Source organism: Rhodamnia argentea, chromosome 6, assembly GCF_020921035.1.
Source record: "Rhodamnia argentea isolate NSW1041297 chromosome 6, ASM2092103v1, whole genome shotgun sequence".
NCBI classification, from domain to species: Eukaryota; Viridiplantae; Streptophyta; class Magnoliopsida; order Myrtales; family Myrtaceae; genus Rhodamnia; species Rhodamnia argentea.
In genome coordinates, this window is record NC_063155.1 from 20,551,333 (window position 1) to 20,572,483 (window position 21,151).

A 21,151-nucleotide genomic window follows, 5' to 3' on the forward strand; every position below is an offset into this window, starting at 1 on the left:
GATCTCAGGGACTTGGCTTACGACATCGAAGATTTGCTCGATGAGTTCGCCACAGAGTCCGCTGACAACAAGCCCAAGGCAAAAACCAGCACTAGCAAGGCCCGTTCCCTTCTTCCGAGTTGTTGCTTCAGATTGAGCCCGAGAGCTATTATGCTCGACCACAAAATGAGATCCGAGATAGAAGATATGGACCGCAGATTACAGGAGATCATAACTCAGAAAAATAGTCTCAGCCTCAGAGAGAATAATGGGCAACAATCAGCACACTGCCGACTGGATAAGCTGCTTCCCACTACGCATTTGTCCGAGCCTTGTTTTGTTAGTAGGGAGGTCGAAAAAATGGAGATCCTCAGATCACTGATCGGAGAAGAAGATAATGGAACATGTGCGGATCTACAAGTGATTCCCATAGTAGGGATGGGGGGTGTTGGGAAGACAGCTCTGGCTCAGCAAGTCTACAACGATGCTAGAGTCACCAGCTGTTTTGAGAAAAAAGCTTGGGCTTGCGTTTCCTATGAGTTCGATGTGCTTGCTATTACAAAGAGAATACTAGAGGCAACCAACGGCCAATCGCCCTGCGAAGGTAAGGACTTGGATTGGCTTCAAGATAAGCTCAAGGAAAATCTTTCCGGGAAGAAGTTTCTTGTAGTATTAGACGATGTTTGGAACGAGAAGTATGGACATTGGACTTCCCTCTTGAAGCCTCTTCAATCGGGGGCAAAGGGAAGCAAGATAATCGTCACGACTCGTAACCACCGTGTTGCTTCAATAGCCGGTGCGCCACCAAAAACTCTTGAAGAGTTGCCCCTAGATGCTTGTATGACTTTGTTTGCATTTCATGCTTTTGGAGTCGAAAATTTCGATCAGCATCTCGATCTTGAAGTACTAGGTCGGAAAATAGTTGAAAAATGCAAGGGGTTGCCATTAGCGGTGAAGACATTGGCCGGGATGCTACGCACTGAAGTCAATCCCCATACATGGGAAGCTATATTGAACAGCAAAATTTGGGACTTACCAGAAGAGAGAAATGAGATCCTTCCAGCTTTGAAACTTAGCTATCTCCACCTCCCTTCCAATCTGAGAAGATGTTTTGCTTACTGTGCTATATTTCCCAAGGACTATGAAATCCAAAGGGACGAGTTAATTCGCTGGTGGATTGCAGAGGGCTTGGTGGAGGGAAAAGAAGGAAAGAACCGTTGGAATGCAGGTTTGGATTATTACAATGAGCTAGTGTCTAGATCGTTATTTCAAAAGTCGAGCAGTCATGGGTCACGATTTTTGATGCATGATCTTGTGAATGACCTAGCAAAGCTAGTTGCTGGTGCAACTTATTTTGACTCGGGAGAGCTTGAGGGTGATCACAAAAATGCATCTTTAACTCGTCACGCCTCATTCATCCCTAGCAGTGACATTATGTCGAAAAGACTCAAGATATATCATCGAATGCAGGGACTTAGGAGCTTCATATCGTTAGAGAAGAAATCTGGGTACTATGATAGGTCCTTTTTGTCCCAGCAAGTGCTAGCTGACTTGTTGTCTGAATTGAAGTACTTGAGGGTGCTTTCTTTAAGCTGCTATTACATAAGCGAGGTACCAAATTGCATTAGCAGATTGAGACACCTAAGGCACCTCAATTTGTCGTATACTAATATTGAAACGCTTCCAAAGTCAGTTGCTGCATTGTACAACCTAGAGGCTTTGATATTGCGGGGCTGTTACAAACTTGTCGAATTACCTGAAGATTTGGAGAAACTGATCAATCTAAGATTTCTCGACATCACCGACACTCCAAGCCTAAGAGCGATGCCGTTGTGTATAGGCAATTTGGTGGGTCTTGAGATGTTGTCCAAGTTTATAGTGCAAGCAGAAAATGGCTCGAGGTTGAAGGAGTTAAAAAGCCTTGGGAATCTTGAAGGGGAATTGTGCATCTCTGATTTGCATATGGTTCAAGAAGCCAAAGATGCCAACGATGCCTGTTTACACACGAAGAAGGGACTGTGCCGATTAACCATGCGATGGACTGAAGATTTTGCTGGTTTCCGAAACGAAGAGCTTGAAGCAAAAGTCCTCGACTTTCTTCGCCCTCACAAGAACCTTGAAAACCTCGCAATATCCTACTATGGTGGCCTACAATTCCCATTGTGGTTGGGAAGTCCCTCTCATGTTAACATAGTGCGTTTGCGTTTACATGGGTGTTGTAGGGCCAAAGCATTACCATCACTTGGGCAGCTATCTTCGCTCGAAGAACTGGTCATCGAAGGTCTAAATGCTATACGCACGGTAGGGCAAGAACTTTATGGAACCAAGTATCCTTTTCCGTCCCTAATAACTTTGGAATTCAAGGACATGCCATTGTGGGAGGACTGGTCTCATTACTTCGGCACTGAAGAAGTCGGAGTTGTATTTCCCCGTCTTGAGCATCTCGTCATTAAGGATTGTCCTAAGTTGATAGGAAGATTGCCTAGTCAACTGAACTCCCTCACAAAGCTCGAAATCGACTCCTGCCCGCGTATGGATGCCACGCCCTCTATCATTAGCCTTCCATCTCTCAATGAATTGAAGTTTGGAGGTTGTAAGGAGGGGGTGCTGAAGAGTTTGGTAAATATGGCATCTCTAACCGCTCTTGTCATAGAAGATGTGGTTGATCTGACTTGCATAAATCATGGATTTACGAGCTCCTTGATCAAGCTGGAGAAGTTGGAGATGAAAAGTTGTAAAGAGTTAATGTACTTGTGGCAGGACAGAAATGTGATTCGAGATCTCGGTTGTCTAAAGAGCTTAGTCGTCCGAAGTTGTCCTGGACTCGTATCTCTTGCAGCTGGAGAAGAAGACATAGAGCTGCCCGTCAACCTCGAGACTATGGAAGTGGCAAGTTGTGTCAATTTGGAGAAGCTCCCAAGCAAGATGCACACCCTCTCATCTCTGAGAGATTTGGCCATTGAGAAGTGTCCAAAACTCGCATCATTTCCCGAAACAGGTATACCGACCTCAGTGATATCATTAAGAATCAGAGACTGCGAGATGTTGCAATCTTTACCCATCATAGGAGGATTAAGTAGTCATCCGGAGGAACCAAGCAGCAGCAGCAGTAGAAATAACCACGTTGACCTGACGTCTTGCCTGCAAGAAATAAGAATCTGGGGATGCGATTCTCTGCCGGCCTCTCCATTCAGCGAGGGTAGGTTTTTACCTGCGACCCTCAAGAGACTTGCAATTGGGGGATGCAGGGGCGTGGAGTCGCTGGCGGAGATAAATGTAGACCGTCTCCAGTCTCTTCAAGAGATTTCCATTAACGATTGCGAGAATTTGAGAAGCTTACCCCAGGGCCTGCACACACTATCCCACCTCACTATCTTGTGGTTGGAGTGTCCTGCTTTGGAGCTGGAGTGCTTCCCTCCTCTTCCACCCGGCATCACGAGCTTTCGTCTTGAGGGGTGTCCGAAGATCAAAGCGTTACCTAATCAGTTGCTTCGACTTACGTGTCTCCGTGATCTGTCAATTGGAAGGTGTGAGAGTGTGACTCGATTCCCTGACGGAGGATTGCCGCCCCAGCTACAGGAACTTAGGGTATGGGAATGCGGGAATATGAAGCAGCCGGTGAGGGAGTGGCTTACCCCCCTCACCTCCCTTCAATTACTGGAGATTGACGGCAGCAGCATTGGAGGAGGAGGAGGAGTGGGAGAGGAGGAGGATCTTGTGCTTCCGCTCCCTTCCTCTCTGCTTTATCTCCATATCGCCAGTATGCCTAACCTGGAGAGACTGTCCATCACTCTCCCTCCCTCTCTCCGGAACTTATGGATCTACAATTGCCTGAAGCTGAGGGAGTTGCCCAAGGATGAGGATGGCCATGGCCATGGCCATGGCCTCCCTCCCTCCCTTGAATGGCTGATGATCCGAGGATGTCCGATCCTGGAGGAGGGATGCAGGAAAGGGACCGGCTGCTATTGGCCCCTCATCCGCCATATCCCACAAGTAACACTCGGTAATATGGCACCTATTCAGTCCATTACTACTTGAAAAGGTCGGAGGTGGTGGGGGTGTGTGTTGGTTGGTTTGTGGAGCCAAATCATGTTTGAGGAGGCACGTGCGTGACTGGCAATTGCCATCAGATCAGATGAATACTTGTTGATGTGATTCATTCCCATCTCCCTAACTTTGGATTCCTTCATTTCTCTTCTTCTCTTTTTATCTGTAAATTTATTTAAAAATTTCGCAAAAGTAGCGCAATGTTTACTTATTCCTTGATAACATTTTAGGGAGAAAAGAAAACCACTATATCGTCCGTGGTCAAAATAATACAACTGATGTTTATTATCAAACAGAAACGGATTCTAATTATTTTTTAATGACGAACGAACAAAAATTCCAGACCTTATTTGGGGGGTTGGGTGGGTTTTTTTTTTTTTTTTTTGGACAACAGTGGTGGGTTCATTTTGAAGGGAAAAAATAACCCAAATTAGGTCCTTTAAAAGTAAAGATCTGTTATCCTTTGGTGTCAAATTTTCTCTCCAATAATAAAGAATTGGAGTGTTTTCATAATGTCATTTCCGATTACGAAAAGATTCTTTCTTTTCTTTTTTTGCATTCATCTTAATAGATTATACTGGATTTTTCATTTTGAACTATCGACTTATCAATAACCATCCAAATGATATTTTCGTGTTAAAAAAAAATGATTTCCTTTGCCTTCCGTAAACAAAACAAAAAGAAAATAATTGTTATTGTACGTGTAACCCAACAGCCTCGTGGTTATTAGGGCATAGGGATTCGTTCAATATTTTCCCCGAGCAAGGAGACCGGCCCATTTGCTATTTTGACAGTAAATATCAATCTGCATCACCATGTGAAAACCGACTCACATTTTGGTGTTGATGGGAGGGGCCATTAAGTCATAATTGGATAACCGATACTCAGTATCGACCCTTAGATATCTCAATGTTGAGCAAACGCCCCCGATACTAGATATCGGCAATCTAATTGCTACAAGGGCTCCACTAGCAGCATAGCATTTTGTGGTTGATTGTGAGAGTAACAGCACGTTGGTGAGTCACAAATTTTTTAAGGAGTGGATCCCACAATCCTTTGTTACTTGTTTTTTTTTTTCTCTTTTATTTTTTTGGTAGCCCAAAACAAGCCGTTAATTTCATGCGATTCTCCGGTGGAGGATTGCCGCCCCAGCTACAGAAAATTAGCGTACGGAAATGCGGGAATATGAAGCAGCCGGTGAGGGAGTGGCTGAAGCCCCTCACCTCCCTTCAATATCTGTTGATCGACGGCAGCAGCATTGGAGGAGGAGGAGTGGGAGAGGAGGATGATCTTGTGCTTCCGCTCCCTTCCTCTCTGCTCCATCTCCGTCTCAAGGATATGCTTAACCTGGAGAGGCTGTCCCTCACTCTCCCTCCCTCTCTCCGGACCTTGGAGATCAAGAATTGCCCGAAGCTGAGGGAGTTGCCCAAGGATGAGGATGGCCATGGCCACGGCCTCCCTCCCTCCCTAGAAAGACTCGAGATCGATGGATGTCCGATCCCGGAGGAGGGATGCAGGAAAGGGACCGGCTGCCACTGGCCCCTCATCCGCCATATCCCACAAGTTAGACTCAGTATTAGTATCTCTGGACTTGGTGAGTCCATTACTACTTGAAAAGGCCGACCCAAATGTGAGCAGACACGTGATTACATTTGTGAGTGGGCGTTTTGAAAACTTATTATGTTACCTTTGGTTTTTTTTTTTTTTTTGGTCCGAAAATAATTGTGTTACTTAAAAAGAAAGTGTGTTTTAATTTTGGCAGACCAAATTTGAAGGTGAAGCCTTTGGGCGTAGCATAACTAAGAAAGTGTTGTTCGTCTCGGTCTCTGCACCTCGATCACCACTCCCATCTCCCTCTCTTTGTCTACGCCCGCCGCTCCTCCAGCTCTCGCACGATGTCCTCTGCGTCTCCCACCGCTCGTCTACGCCACCCGACCCTTCCTCTCCTCGACAAGGACAACAAGTTACCTCTTCTCTTTGGATTGCGCAGGCTGATTCTGCAGACATGGATGAGAATTTGTCGATAGCGCAGCGATTTTTGGATGCTTCAGCAAGCAAGCGAGCGAGAGATACGGCGTCGTTTCTCTCAAAGACTCCAATTAAGGACTGTCCCGCCGCAGGAAAGCAGATATCTTCGCTAGAGGCAGTGGTGGAGCATGGGTTGTTCTTGGACGTGGCAACTGCCGTGATTATTGCCCGAAAAACCGGCGTACATGTGAAGGCGAAGTAACATTTTTTGCCCAGCAGTCACCTTAGTGAGAATTGTAATCTTCATTGGATTCAAATAGATTGTACCTTGCATCTCTTTAACGGGTAATCGCGTTTCATTTGTTCTAAACAACTCAAAAATGTCCACATGAGTCCTCCCGTGCTTAAAGTGTAAATCATTGAATTTGCGGCAGCCGTTGTAACCCTCATTATCATGCCATTTCAAATATACTCTGCTCGTCAATTTCTGCTGCTATGATAGACAATTGTTTTCACGGTTGTAACTTGTGAGTACACTCCTGTTGACTGTCCCATATCCTTTGTCTATTATTCAACATTACTAATAAGACTATGGAATTGATTCAACTGAAGGGTGACGAAAACCAGAGGATTATGGCATGAAGCGATTTGGCATTCGATTTTGAACAATTGCATTCATGCATGATACAAGTCATACTTCTTTTCTTTCGAGTTTCTTTGAAGAAATTGAAATTACACAAATACTGGCTATTGATATAGAAATGGAGAGAGTGCGACTACAAGATGGACCTGCTAGTTGAGGATGTTAAAATTCCTAGTTTCATCTTCAGGATTCAAAAAGATACCATGGATTCATCTTTGTTTGATGCCTTTCTCTCTGATGGACTATCCGTTGTCTACGATTTATCAACTTGGTCTGTGACTAATGTTGATCGGCATCAGAATATTTCTGTGAAATTATGTAGAGATGATGCAATGAGCCAAGCTAAACACAAGGAGTGTCTACCCCAAGACACCACTCTTTAATTTGAAAAGCAATGCTCCGCCTAGAGATGATGTCCTTCCGTTCATTCAAATTCAGGGATAATATTGAACATTTTCATATAATCCAGAGATTGAATTGAATATGTACCAAACATGCATGAATTGAATATGTACCAAAAGTGCATGCATCATATTAAATAAATTAAAAATTCAGGGATAACATTATATATTGGGCTAAAATCCTGAATGCATTTGCGGGTCCATCCATGTACAAATTTCCATTTGCATCGATGTTGAGTTTCTGATGGACGCTCAAATTGACCCCGTGAATTCCAAATCGAGCATCAAAAAATGAAATCTCAAATCATTGAAATCTTCAAATGATGCCAAAATTTAGTACTCCATTGAAGTCACGCATCATACACATATTGTCCAATGGTCGGAGACGCAACCAAGCGCGTAAGGCACTGTCGGGTACGGCATCGTTGGGGGCATATGGCGGAGGAAACTTCAAGGACTCTGCCATGATAATGTCAAATTTTAAAATCAAGAAAGCTCTGTTCTTTGGACTCCCCTGTTCGACTCCTACTGTAATGTCAAAGTCCAGACCAGACACCAAAGCCAATGACTCCAAAGGGTAACTTAGGTAATTGAACGAGCAGAAAAGAAATGGAAAGTCCCCAGCACCGAACTTACAACAATCCCCTGCTCCGAACTAGGATGACATGTCTTTGATTCGATCATTAACCTACATCTAGTCCCGACGAAAACTACCGCCTCACTGCAACATAAACATGAAAGACAGCCAGCCTCGTCCGCTTAAGATCAGTTTCACGATTCTTCTATCTCACGTGGCAACAAGCCAAACAAAATAAGGTGAAATAGACTAAGTATAGTAAAGTATCTTCATTTTGCATACTTAAAGAGGGAGCTGAAACATTCACAAGAAGGAGACATGGATGCTTCAACCAAATTCAAGAGCGGCAGCATTATCTTCCTCCTGCTAACAGGAAGCTTCTTTGCCCTGGTTTTCTCAGAGGTCCAGGTCAGCGTCAAGAACCGGCTGGGAGCAGCAAGAACATGACCCCCCATTGCCAGTCCAAAGATGACAATCTGGGCCAGCAGGCTGTTGCAGATGGAGGAGAGTTCGGGTGGGGTTTCAATGTGAATGAGTGGGGTATAACTCTGTATTATTGTGACATGGGATGGGAAAATTTGCAGGACTACAACTTCGATGTGTATTCGCATGCTAGAGACTTGGTTCACGGTGATACTGTGTTTGTGGCATGTCTCTGAGGAGGGCATGTATGGCTTGAATGGGCAAACTGGGTTTTGGCAGTACATTTACCAGTGGCCAAGTTGACAAGATTTGGCGAAAAAGAAACTGCAATTGTGAAGGAGGATTCGGTAAGTACTGAATTTGACCATTCTATTTTGCCCAAATAAAGTGACTTTATCTTGAACTCAGTTTGGATCTTTCATTTCACGTATCAATGTCTGAATGCTCAACGAACATCATAAGTAATGCTGCATCATCCTTTGAAAGAGCATTGCCATAAGAATCACCAAAACTTTGTATTCAGATTATCTCAAGTTCAGCAAAGCCATCATGTTATTTTTCAATCCACCCGCCTAGCTATTATTACACTGTGATCTCAGAGAGAGGTAAGCTCCACACTCACAGACCACAGCAAAAGACTTCAGTTAAATCTACTTCATTCTGTTTGACAGAAGGTGCGGAAATCATTGCCGCATCTCATTTGCAATAAGCTGAAAAGGGAGCAAATCCAATACAAATACTGATGTATTCGCATTTGAATCGAGAGTTCTCTTGACAAAGACAAGGCGATCAGAATGAACAAAAACCAGAATTCAAAATTGAAGACCATGTTCTCGGGCTGCTTCAGCGAGAGCTTCCACACGTCCATGATAGGGATATCCACCCGGTCAAAGGCTATCTTTGTGATTCCTTTCTCCAAGCATGACTTCACACGAGGATTTCACCCACTCTCCTTGCCACTTCCTGATGCCAACAAGTTACAAGGATGAGAGTTTCTTTAGCAAAGCACACAAAGAAAAGCAGTTCAAATTGATTTCATAGAGGATCTACATTCTGGAAAGAAATAAATCACAAGCCATGGCAGAATTTCTTATCATACTTAGTGTCTCAAAATGCACATGGATTGCAGAAAGAAATACACAGGAGACCAGGCACTTCTTTATCTGAGTCCCACATTTTTTTTTCTCTTTCATTTCTTTTTCAAATTCTATTGTCTTCTATACAAGGACAGTGACAGTACATGCAGCAAATTAAGGTTCATTTGGATACTCACGATGGTAGGACCAGAACTGTAGTCGAATTCCTCGGAGACGGGCTTCTGCATCGTTGATACAGCAGCAAGCGTGTGCATCTTAGTGTCATCAATCACCTGGACATAAAGGTGCTTGTTGGAACAGAATACACATAATCTCGGCCTCTCCAGAGTCCCCTGAACCTGCAACACCCAGAATACTTCAATTTCAAGAAAAAAAAAATTACTTCTTTGATTTCACGACTCGCCAGAACAACTCCAGTGCTTTAACCGTAATGCCATAGCATGGTCTCCAACAAGTAAAAACTCAGAATCACTTGAAAATTTGTTACGCGAATCCAACACCCAATGATGTAGGAACACAGGACAAGGTACCACCACGATACATCTAGTTGAAAGAAATTAAACTACTAATCAATAAACCCCCAATGTGTAGACCGTGTGATCAAGTGCTCGGTTTGAATGTGGCAGCTATCGTGATCCAATCACAGCATCTTTCACTCAAAGCAACCTTGAGGTCACACCTGCCCCCGGTGGCTAGGAACCTTAGCCTATGTACATTGACGAGATGGGTTCGCGCGGAGCGGAAGATCCAGATAACCATGTTAACCTCAGAAAAAAGAAGAGCAAAAAAAGAACCTAGTGAGAAATATCAGTGGAGGATGAACTAGTACATTTTCCTCTTCTCCTCGATTTCTTTATCCTAGCTCAGCAACCCTCTATGTCATCCACATAATTGCCAAACAAAACGCCAAGTAGAATTCGACAGCGCAAGCTCAGAGATATCATTCAGATTCTAGACACCAAGGACACGCTCTCAACGCTCTCGTCCTCAAAATCACTCCTCACCCCAAACGAAACCGCATGAACCCCACTAATGCCCACGCTGGACCCATCGACTCGAACAGAGACTCGCCAGGGAACCAAATCGAACCCGCCCAAAAGCAAATGAGCCAAACCAATGCCTTCACGAGAGCACTCAACCATCTTGAACTGGGACAGGGCATCGTTTTAAGTAATGTATAAAAGAAGGCGAACGAGAAGATACCTTCTTTCTGATGCGAGAATGGCGGGCGAGCCGGTCTTCTCTCCTGGTTTGACTTGGGCTTCAACGGCGAGGAGAGACTGGCTCTGTGGCCGCTGCATTGGGACTGTTCCGACGAATTTAGGGCAAATTGAGATAGAGAGAAGATTTTGGAAGGAACCGAGAAAGGGACTCTGGTTGAAGAACGATATTGAAGTAGAAGCAGCCATGGCTTATCGCTGTGCAAGCCCGAGAGAGAGCGATAGCGACGAAGAAGAAGCACTTCTCGCTCTTCGTTTCCACGACGCCTTATCCTTTTTTCCGACGCATTATTTTCGGATTTAAAATTGCAGTATAGGCCTCGTAATTTATTGTGGGTTCAATTTCGGTCCTTGTGCCAATTTTGGCGACCAATTTGATTCAATTCCAGCTAACATTCAGCACATTTCCATTCGAATCTTTATCTGGCCAATATGCAATATCAGTTACTAAATTTTTAATTTATTCAATATAGTCCACAAACCGTAGTCCTATGTGCAATTTCGTTCATTTTAACTTATTCAATATAGTCCATAAACTTTTATTAAATATTCAATCTAGTCCCTATAGTATATGTGAAAATCCAATATATATCCTTCCGTTTATTCATGATTAAGGACAATATTAAAAATTTTCATAAAATTCAGAAACTATAATGAAATTACATCAAAGTTTAGGGACCGTATTGAGCAAGTTAAAAGTTTCGAGAATAACATTGCACATTAGGCTAAAGTTTAGGAAAATAAATTAAAATTTTATGAACAACAATGCACGTTGGATTAAACTTCAAAAATCATTTGTGTCATTTTTTTCATAATAAAAGATATCACCAGTTACATGTTATATTGCTGACTCACTAACATCGACGGTAGGGGTTGAGGGGATGTGGATTTTACAATTGACTGAGGAGGACCGAGACAGACAAGCGTGGTTATTCAAGAGTAGCTTACCTTAATTTACAAATAGGGAAAAAGAAATTACCATAAATTTAAGGTATGAACTCCAAGGGAAACTATAGTACCGTTGAAAGGAGGAACATCTCTCAAGACAAAAGTCATTTGCCTCAGAGGAAGTAATTTAATTTACCTTTGAAATGAGTCATTTAGCTTGAAAGTAAAGTTCGTAAACCAGCTTATTGTATCGCAGATGCAAAATAAAGTTCGTAAATTCGTAATTTTATACGTTCATGGCATACATCAGGGGATACAGTGTCGTACTTTCATGTCATTGCTTGTTCATTAACATCAAAGTGCAACTTCAGACAATAGAGGCCTCCGAGACTTCTTAAGCTGGACTCAGATCCTCAAGAGCATCGATCAACAAACGAATTTATTAGGTGTTTCAAAAAGACATTTGCCGATTCTCTTCTTAATTTTTACTAAGAACGGGATTAAAAAAAGTCAAAGAAAAAGATGTACAAAGCCTCCGTACAAAGTTGAATTCTGAGAATCAACAAAAAGGCAAAATGAAAAGGGAAAGAGAATTTTGGGGACAACTGCATAAACTCTTCTGCAAATTGATGAAAGAAGTGAAAACAGGTAGGACCCTAATGTAATCCTCAATCATCTCAGCATAATCAATGAACTTTCAGAGACTTCTCCTGATTTCATTTCTCTTCACCTCCAAGCAGTTTTAACGACTTACATTACAGAGTGCTGGTGGCATCTTCAGAGAGCATAGTATAGACTGCTTTTGGCCAAAAGAATAGTATGGACTGCCAGATCACTTCACCGTCGAGGAGAATTTCAACTATTTTGTCATATATATCTACGGGCAATCTGGTTGTACAAACAGATACAGTGTGGTGACAGGTGAAGAATTTGATTCTGCTTGGAAAAGCTGCTTCAAACTCCTCATCCAAAAATCACGCTGCATCGTAAAGCCATAAATTATAGCAGCAGTTGCAAAACAATCTGCAAAGTGTACAAAGAAACCGTTCTTCTGTTTTTGAGTACACTATAGCTTCATAGAGCTCTTTGGCTGTAGTATAGCATGTACCGAAATCTGTTGAATATCAAAATCATCCATGCTTTGATGGCATTCAAATTCTTAGCGAACAATATGATGAGTGGAGCTTTCGGAATTTATCACCAGTCATTTCTCAAGGAAATCTAATGGGGCTAATGAACAGCGATATATCTAGCATTTTTTGTAAATCAAAGCAAAGGTCTCCATAACTCAATCCAGAAAATCAAGATTCAGCTCTATGCATGCAAGAACAGAAATTTCGCTAATCTTTTCCTTCCTTCAAAGAATGGTCATGATACATGGTGGAAGTACTAATTCTAGAAAACACTAGCGTGATCACACTCGTTACTCAAAAACATATGAGGAGACGATGATTTTGAATAGTTTGTGCACCCAAACTTATTCATGCAACTTCCTTACCCAAAAAAAAAAAAAACTTATTCATGCAACATTATACTTTATACCATGCATAGGCTTACCATCTAAGATCCTTCAACTCCAAAAAGCCTTATTTAACAAGAAAAGTAAAGCAACCAGAAGTGGCTATTAGGACATCAACACCTTCTTCTACATTGTCCAGCTGAGTTTTCTGCCTGAAACCACCCGTGGCAACCATAGACTGGAATGGAGCCCCAAACTTCGATATGGATCAGCGGTTACTCAAAACCTGCATAAAACTTACTCTAGATATTAAGTACCACTCATGTGGGCGCAAAAATTATGTTATCTTTGTCATCCACGAGCAAAAACAAGCATTGCTGTACATATAACCAACTAAAGAGTATCTCCAAATTCAGAACACCTCCATTTTCAACATCTCCAAGGAGATTACCAGTTTTGCCACATGAGTGGATTATGCACATCATATAAGTAACTGTGCCACTCAAATTGATGTATGTCTTTCTAGGAACCCAATACAATCTTTCAGATTGCAACACTTAGGAATCTCTATTTTTCTTTTTGTTTTTTGAAAGATAAGATGACAATTTTGGAGTATTACGGGTAACAAGTTGTTAAAAACAGGTTGACTGCCACAGAATAGGGTGAGAGCTTAAAATGGCAATAAACAAGTAGAAGTCAGTGACTTGCTTGCTACCAACCTGTGAAGCTAACTCAGCAGTTGGCAATGACAACTCGAGGGCTTCATGAGAAGGATTTGCTAAGTCCTTGCAGCTCTTCTTGCCTGAGACGTTGGACTACTGCATCAGAACTACGAACTGAATGCTCTGTTCCAACTACTCTGGTGGCAGATATGCCATGTTTATCGGAAACCATTGGGTGCAATGAATGATCAACATCTTCAGAGTCAGTCCTTGCTGCAGCGTCTCTGGCAGCTTTGGATTGGTAAGCACCTGAATTTTTTCCTCCAAGTCCAAGGCTAGCTGCTACCTTCTTTTCCCCGTTAGTCCAATTTGGAATAAGAGAGATCAGGCACATCAAAAGGTACATTTTCTGCTGTTGTTTCAGAGTCTTGATAAGAAAAGGATGATGAAAGGAAGTGCCGAGGAAAGATTCCCAGTGCTCTGTTAGATTGTCTATACAAAATTTTCAATCTTACACAAATCCTACACACATTCGGAAGGCCTTAGAAACCAAAACCAATATTGACAAACAAGGTGTTAATGGAGTAATTGCTTTGAAATATTTTGAATTTATCATGATTGACTGAAAATCTACCTCTAAGCAAGTGGAGGAACTTCGAATATATGTTGCCAACTTAAAGACCTTATGATTGAAGTTTCTAAACTTCTTCAACTTAACTGCAATTATTTCAAAATTGCCTTCAACTTGGAATACTTATCGAAAGAAACTTCTCCACACCATTGAGAACCTAATCGTGGATTATTTGATAAAACACATTCGAATTGAGTACGGTTCTCCAGATCGCGAGGCTAATTATGTGAAAGAAGTTGGAAAAAATTCCAACTAAGAGCTTGAAGTGCTCTTATACTCTCAAACAAAAGCTTCAAGTAGACCTTATTTCAAATAAGATGTTTTAAAGAAGCTTTTGACCAAGGATATTTTCATTGTTTATGTTTTTTTTTTTGTTTCCTTTTCGCCGTGGCCGATCTAAGGCCATGGCCGGCTACCAATGAGGGCTGGGTGGCTGAACATCGGGGAGGGCTAAGTGGATTCACCGGCCATAGGCAAGGTCGCCCCTCGCATGGTCGGGGCAAGGCAATCCCTCACCCAAACCGGCCAGGCTGACCTCACTTTGTCCGGGAGAGGTCATCCAGCCCTCGTCGGTGGCCGATTATCGCCTAAGACCGGCCACTAGAGAAAAGGAAGGAAAAAAAGGGATAAAAAAAGAAAAAATTTCAAAAAATGTAAACCGACGAAAATTGATCAAGCCCTTCTTTGAAACAATGAAAGTGTTTTAGGCCCTTATTTGAAATAAAATCCTTTAGGCCCTTATTCAAGAAAATGAGGACACTTCATGCCCTTATTTTGGAATTTTCCAAGAAGTTGCAAACAAGATGCAATTTGGTGAGAATGGCAACATTAGCATAGACAAATAAAATAAGAAGGAAACAGTTTAATATATAGTTTGAAGTAAGCACCGCAACAATGGCACGAAAAATTAGATTCATATGGATTTGAGCATAACAATGCCGATATTCAAAGTTTATCAAAAGGTATATAGAGTTATAATATACTTATGTATACACATATATGTAGATAATATGCTAATCGTGGGAAAGGCGGTTGAAGGTAAGGACGTTGTTAGTGGAAACGAAGACAATAATCCATTAAATTATGTGATCCCGTCTTGTGAAAACGGTGTGAATGCTTCAGTAAAAAGCTGGTGAAGCTAGTATCTCTGAAAGAGATGAAATTCATGTGGCAATAAAGCTAGGTTTCACGCTTCCATCATCTTCCTATCCAACAATGGCCACATTAGAGCTGTTGAAGACATCAACCTCTGTAAGTATGCCACTGAAAAGTTCTTCATTCTCTTTCGGATTACTCAAAGAAGATCCACTAAAAAGCTAAATAAGGTGCAGTCCTTATTTCCAGAGATCATGCAGAGACCTCCAGCGTCTTGAGAAAGCATGAGTCTCTACTTGAGTTTGTAAAAGTTGCCTCCATCATCACATGGGTTTAGAAGTGAGCCGATTTGATACGAAGAAACAAGAATAGTATACACATATTTAGGCAGTTCAACATTTCCTGATACGTGTAGTCTTTCATGGAAGCTTAGGTGAGGCTAATGGAGACTGGAGTGCTTTATTTATAGTCTTTTGCCGCTGAAAGGAAACCTAGGCAGTTCATGAGTCTTGCCATTCTAAGATTGCCAAGTTAGGAGCTGTTCTAACTTCTAATGGGCTTCTTCCATGCCCACAAACGGCCTCATCAGCTTACGTGATAGGATCAATTGCTTGGAGTGCATCTGATTCTCTCCGACGTTTTCTTTAGTGTTGAAATTGGATGGTTGAATCATGCCATGCAATAGTTGGAAAGTCTTACTAGAGGCTTTAAATTGTTCATGCTTACGAACTGAAACTTGGGTCATTATGCATTTGCGCGTTGCCTTTCACTAAACATTAAACCACGAAACATGCCCATTATGAATTTAAGTGTCGCAAATCCAATCGAAAAAACATGATCTGAACACAATTCGCAAAATTCCTCGCATCTCATATTGGCACATATCTTTTCACAACCTACTTCCCAGCAACAGCTACCGCTGCAAGCCCTCTGGCCACCCCAGCTGATCTATTATATAATAGAAGGAATTGAAGAAGTTGTCGGAGTTTCAACAGTGAGATCCCTAGCGATATATATGGATTAGAACCTAGACGACCAATGCAAAAGTCTTTCGACTATCATGTTCGGTGGTGCTTAGAGCTTATCTCCAGTAGGGTGGAGAATTAGCGTCCTATAATAGATGTAAATAACAGAAGGGAAGGTAATACGTTGGCTCATGTTTTGGCTAAGTTTGCTTTAAATGTTGATCCCTTTTTCTTCGAGAGAGATTTGCTCTTGTTTTCAACTTATGGTCAAGTAGGTTTACATTTGTTCGAAATAAAATTACAGAAAGCAAACATAACATGTTGCTGCCAATCTTGGCCCTGTTGCTACATTAGCAAGCGCACCTGTCACAAACAATCAATTCTACCATCTCATGATGCTGCAAAAACAGGATAAACAAACCACTCAACCACAGAAAGGAATCCCATAAACCATCATCATCAACTAAAGTGAAAAGATAAAATTCCTATAAGCCATGCCAATAAACTAGTGATTTACTAAACAAGAAATACCTTCCTGATCTGAACTGAACGGATTTCATCTTCTTAACACCGATCTACTTGTAAAGGCTATATTATCTAGAAAGTGGAACACACAATACATCGCAGTGTGCAAAATTAAGAACGGGAAAAGAGCATACCACTTGTAATTACAAGGACAAGGCGCGAGAGGGCAGAGCAGAGCATCAATGGCTAACTTGCAATGACTTCCATTGATGATGTTTGGGAGCTCCAGGTCCTCTTCTGAGGTTGCTGGCAAGATAGATGGCCACTGCTTCAATTTTGATTTACCTTATGTAATCAATTAAATTCATTTATTTGTCCCCGTTTGAAAAATATTTAGCTGGTGGACGAATTGTAGTCAGGTAGTCCCACTATTCTCTTAATTAAACACAAGCATGTCTTATTTGAACTTGAGGCCTTGAAATTCCATAACCGTTTCAACCCGCAAACCAAGCAAAACGAGGAAGCATTGTTATGAAAATGATCATTGTCACCCGATAAATATTTAGCCAGTGGGCCCACTGTAGTTAGGTACTCCAACTATTCTCCTAATTAAACATAAGCCTATATTATCTGACGTTGTTGCCTTAAAATTCCATATTTTGTTTGACCTTGAGACAAATGAATTATGCATGATATTTTTTTTTCTTTTATAAGATTTAGCGGTCGTCTGAACCAGCCTTCACACATTTGGATTAGTCCATCTCTCTAGGCCATTTTAAAAGCGTAATCTTCCACATCGGCCATTTTTAGATATGATGTAACAGCAAAAGCTGTAATCCAGCTAGGGAGCAGCTATTTCTTAAGCTCTAATAAATCCATTTTCACACACTATAATAGTAGGGTATGAATAGCTCGATGTCAAATTATATCTATTTGAATGGCTGGTGGGCTTATTGAAGTTAGGTAGCTCCTCTATTCTCGAAACAAAACAATAAGCATATTTTGTTTGACCCCATGGACCCCAAAAAACAAGGAAGCTTCATTATGAATACAATCACTGTTGCTTGGCAAAAAGTTATAAGGAAAATGAAGCTTGAAGGTTAGCAATTTAGCTCGATCTGGGGCCACTCAATTTTCCCCCCTAATCTTATGCATAATTAGAGGTGGCAAAATGGGTCTAGAACCCACATGTTAAACTCATATTTACTAGTGATGGGTTATAAATGGGTTGCCTTATATTATAAAAACAAGATTAAGTGGATCATAAATGGATTACTTAGAAAATTAATGGGTCCTCAAAGGGTTAGCTAAAATAAATATCTAAAGTGAGTTATAAATATGTTTTTTGAATATTATAAAAAAATTCAAATATTCGAATAGTCATATATCTATTATCTTCTTCTTTTTTCTTTTTTCTTTTCTTCCTTTTTCTTTTTCCTACTACCTCCGCCGCTACTAGCCGACGACAGCCATCAGCGAGCTCGAGCTTGCCAGGATCGGATAAGCCTCAAGCTCGCCGACCTCGGGCGAGCTCGTGCTCACCTAGATCGATCGAGCCTTGAGCTCACCGGTCCCCGCCCGAGGCCTACGAGCTCGAGGCTCATGCGGATCCTCGCCGGCACGAGCTCGTTGGGATCGGTCGCGTCTATGGCCTGGGTGCCGGCCGTCGCCGAGGCCCCTCGACCGGCAGAGCAAGAAGGAAGAAGGAAGAGAAAAGAAAAAAAAAGAATTAAAAATTTGAAATTTTAACCTCGATGAATCCAGGCACGGGCGGTGAGGACTTGTGGCTCGGCCTTGATATTACCGGGCTTGGCATCCCAGCTTCGATATTTCCACGAGCCCTCGCTGGTCTTAGAAGAAAAAAGGATAAAATATAATTAAACAATTCAAATTTTTTAAAATAAAGATTGTCCACAATATATTTTTTTCAAGAATGTATAAGAAACAAATTTTCCTATACTTGATTCAATATGAAAGTGTTTTAATAATAATGGTCGATTATTGATTAGGTCGGGTGTAGGTCGTTAGATTTATAATGTATGCAAATAGGTTAAAACGGATTAAATGCATCAATTTGGATCGGGCCATTTTCGACCCGACCCAATCCACACGTTTGACAATTCCATGCATGATATATCTTTTAGAGAGCAAATCTACGTAGCAATCACTGTAATGAAGGAAACTAAAGTTTTTTCTTGCTGGCCATTATTTAAAATGATTTCTTTATCAAGTGTTTCTGGACACTTCAGCAATCAAGTACATAATTTTTGGAGCCTTCAGTGCATTAAGCTCGTGTTACGTTGAATAATGGTGGGACAGATATGATCAATGGTCACGATGTTATTCGGTCTACATAAACTAAGATTACGTAATAACTTCCTCCTTTATTTGATAATGGCATGGGGTTCATGAGGCTGCATCAATTGAACGATGCTGCCATGATCTATGTGATGCATGATGGTGGTGGCGATGTGAGTGGTCAGGGAACTGATGAACAATAATAGAGCAGATAAGTTTCACGGTTGGGTTGGAGACGGGCCCCCTTCTCCTCTTCTTTGCCTTCTGCGCGTCGATCTATTCCATGCATGATGTATCTTTTAATGGTGCCAAGACTTGGTCCCCACGTCCGACCAACTTGCTTCCGAGAAATTGAGTCAATGCATCAAAAGAATCGTGATGAAATGCAATTTGGCAGCTTCTTCCGAGAAAGAAAGAGCGAGAAAACAACAGGACGGAGCCCACAAACAAGAGAGAGAGAGAGAGAGAGAGAGAGAGGATGAAAGAGAACCAGAGACACTGAAGAAAGGGCAAAACAGATCTGAGTGCAAAAAAGGATGAAGGAAGGGGAGCGCCCAAGAGCAATCGATGGATAAAAAAAAGATCATGCTAGTATGACAGTATGATAACATAATGATGGAATGCCAGTCATAAAATTAGAAGTGAGTTTCATCTTGATTGCAAAATATTTTTTGCCATTCACAACGCTTATGGTTGAGATTGCACTGTTTTACCGTGATACTGTTAGCTTCTCAAATCCCGATAAATACAGCAACTTTTTGCTGATATATTTAGTTATCAATGGCTGAGATTTAGCACCTATAATCCAATGAATTAAAACCTTAGTAAAGACCAAAGCGACGAGGAAGAAAGAGGAGATGGGTATGGACAACGGAACTCCATAACCTAACTTATGGACTACGGAACTCCACAACCAAACTTTAGTTAAGGCCATAACTGAACACCAATCTATTTCTCAGGTAGCTAAAAGTTTTGGTAGCAGACCGCTCTAAGTCATCATTAATCAAAACTAAATATTAAAGACAGATTGCCTCGGGTTGCTTCAATCAAGAAAATTTATGTACGGAGATGGATGATTAGGTATTGGTGCTAAACCCTCTCATTGTCTATCATTATCAGGAGAAGGAACGAAAAAAACAAAGATAAAGGTGGGTGGGGCTTATATAACATTTATGCACAATATAAGCATAGTGTATGAATAAGTATATAATAAAATTCTACCTATATGAATTGCTGGTGGGCATATTGAAGTTAGGTAGCTCCTTTCTTCCCGGGACCAAAAAAAATAAGCATTTTCTTTACCCAATGGACCAAATGAAACAAGAAAACTTCGCTACGAATATAACCATCATTGCTTGACGGAAAGGGACAAAACAAATTGAAGTTTGAAGGTTTGCAATTTAACTCGATATATGGCCACTCTGTTTGTTTTTTCCATCTAGTCTGATCCGATTTTGTGTTCTTGGGAGAGCATATGTCTAGGTGAGAACGATAGAATCGAAAAATAAGTAGCAATCTTTTTCTTTCTGATAATAATTTAATCATGATATTTTTATCGCAATGTTTCCAGACATTTGTTGAGCAATCAAGTACAAAATTCCTGTAGCCTTCAATGCATTTAGGTCTCGTGTTACGTCGAATAATGTTGGAACCCCTACGATGAATGGTTACGACGGTAGTCGATCTGCATACACGAAATTTGTTTAATAACTTCTCCTCTATTCGATAATGGGATGTGGTCCATGAGGCTGCATTAACCAAACCACGATGCCATATGATCTATGGGATGCATGGTGGCGATGGATGGGTGCATTTGGGGAATCGTGTGATGTGAGTGATGAGAGAGAACTGACGTGACGAGCAATAATAGGGCAGGAGACAGGCCCACTTCTTTGACTTGTGAGGCTTTGGTGGCTTTAATGATGCCAAGTCTTGGTCCCCCGTCCCATCAAAGCTGCTTCCGAGAAATTAAGGAAAGAGAAATGAAATAGAAGAAAAACAGATTTGAGTGCAAGAAGGATGAAGGAAGGAGAGCGTTGAAAAGCAATCCATGGAGGAAGAAATGCTCAGCTACTTTTTCCTGAAATATTTCTTTACCAACGGCTGAGGTTTATACTATCAGCAATCCGATCATTTTGAACTTTAAACGAAGACCCAAATGAATGAGGAAGAAAGAAGAGATGGGCATGGACCACGGACTGTCGCATCGATGTCCATTTTTTTTTTTTTTGGTGCGAGTGGATTGACGAGAAGCACACCAAGACAAAAGCCATCTCAGTCTAATTAGAGTATTTTAATGCTCTTTTGACTCGCATGTTCGGTGGTGCTTAGAG

General features: G+C 41.5%; 1 protein-coding gene and 1 pseudogene across 1 annotated transcript in view; both read left to right on the forward strand.

Annotated features, from left to right (window-relative positions):
* LOC115734345 (putative disease resistance RPP13-like protein 1) overlaps positions 1-4,060 on the forward strand; it is a 30,352-nt gene extending 26,292 nt beyond the window's left edge. Inside the window, exon 2 of the mRNA XM_048280525.1 lies at positions 46-4,060. Within this exon, the coding sequence (XP_048136482.1) occupies positions 46-4,017 (3,972 nt within the window). The 3' untranslated portion in view covers positions 4,018-4,060. The remainder of the gene's footprint in view (positions 1-45) is intronic.
* Positions 4,061-7,858: 3,798 nt separating this feature from the next.
* On the forward strand, positions 7,859-8,374 carry LOC125315538 (annotated as a pseudogene).
* Positions 8,375-21,151: the final 12,777 nt, after the last annotated feature.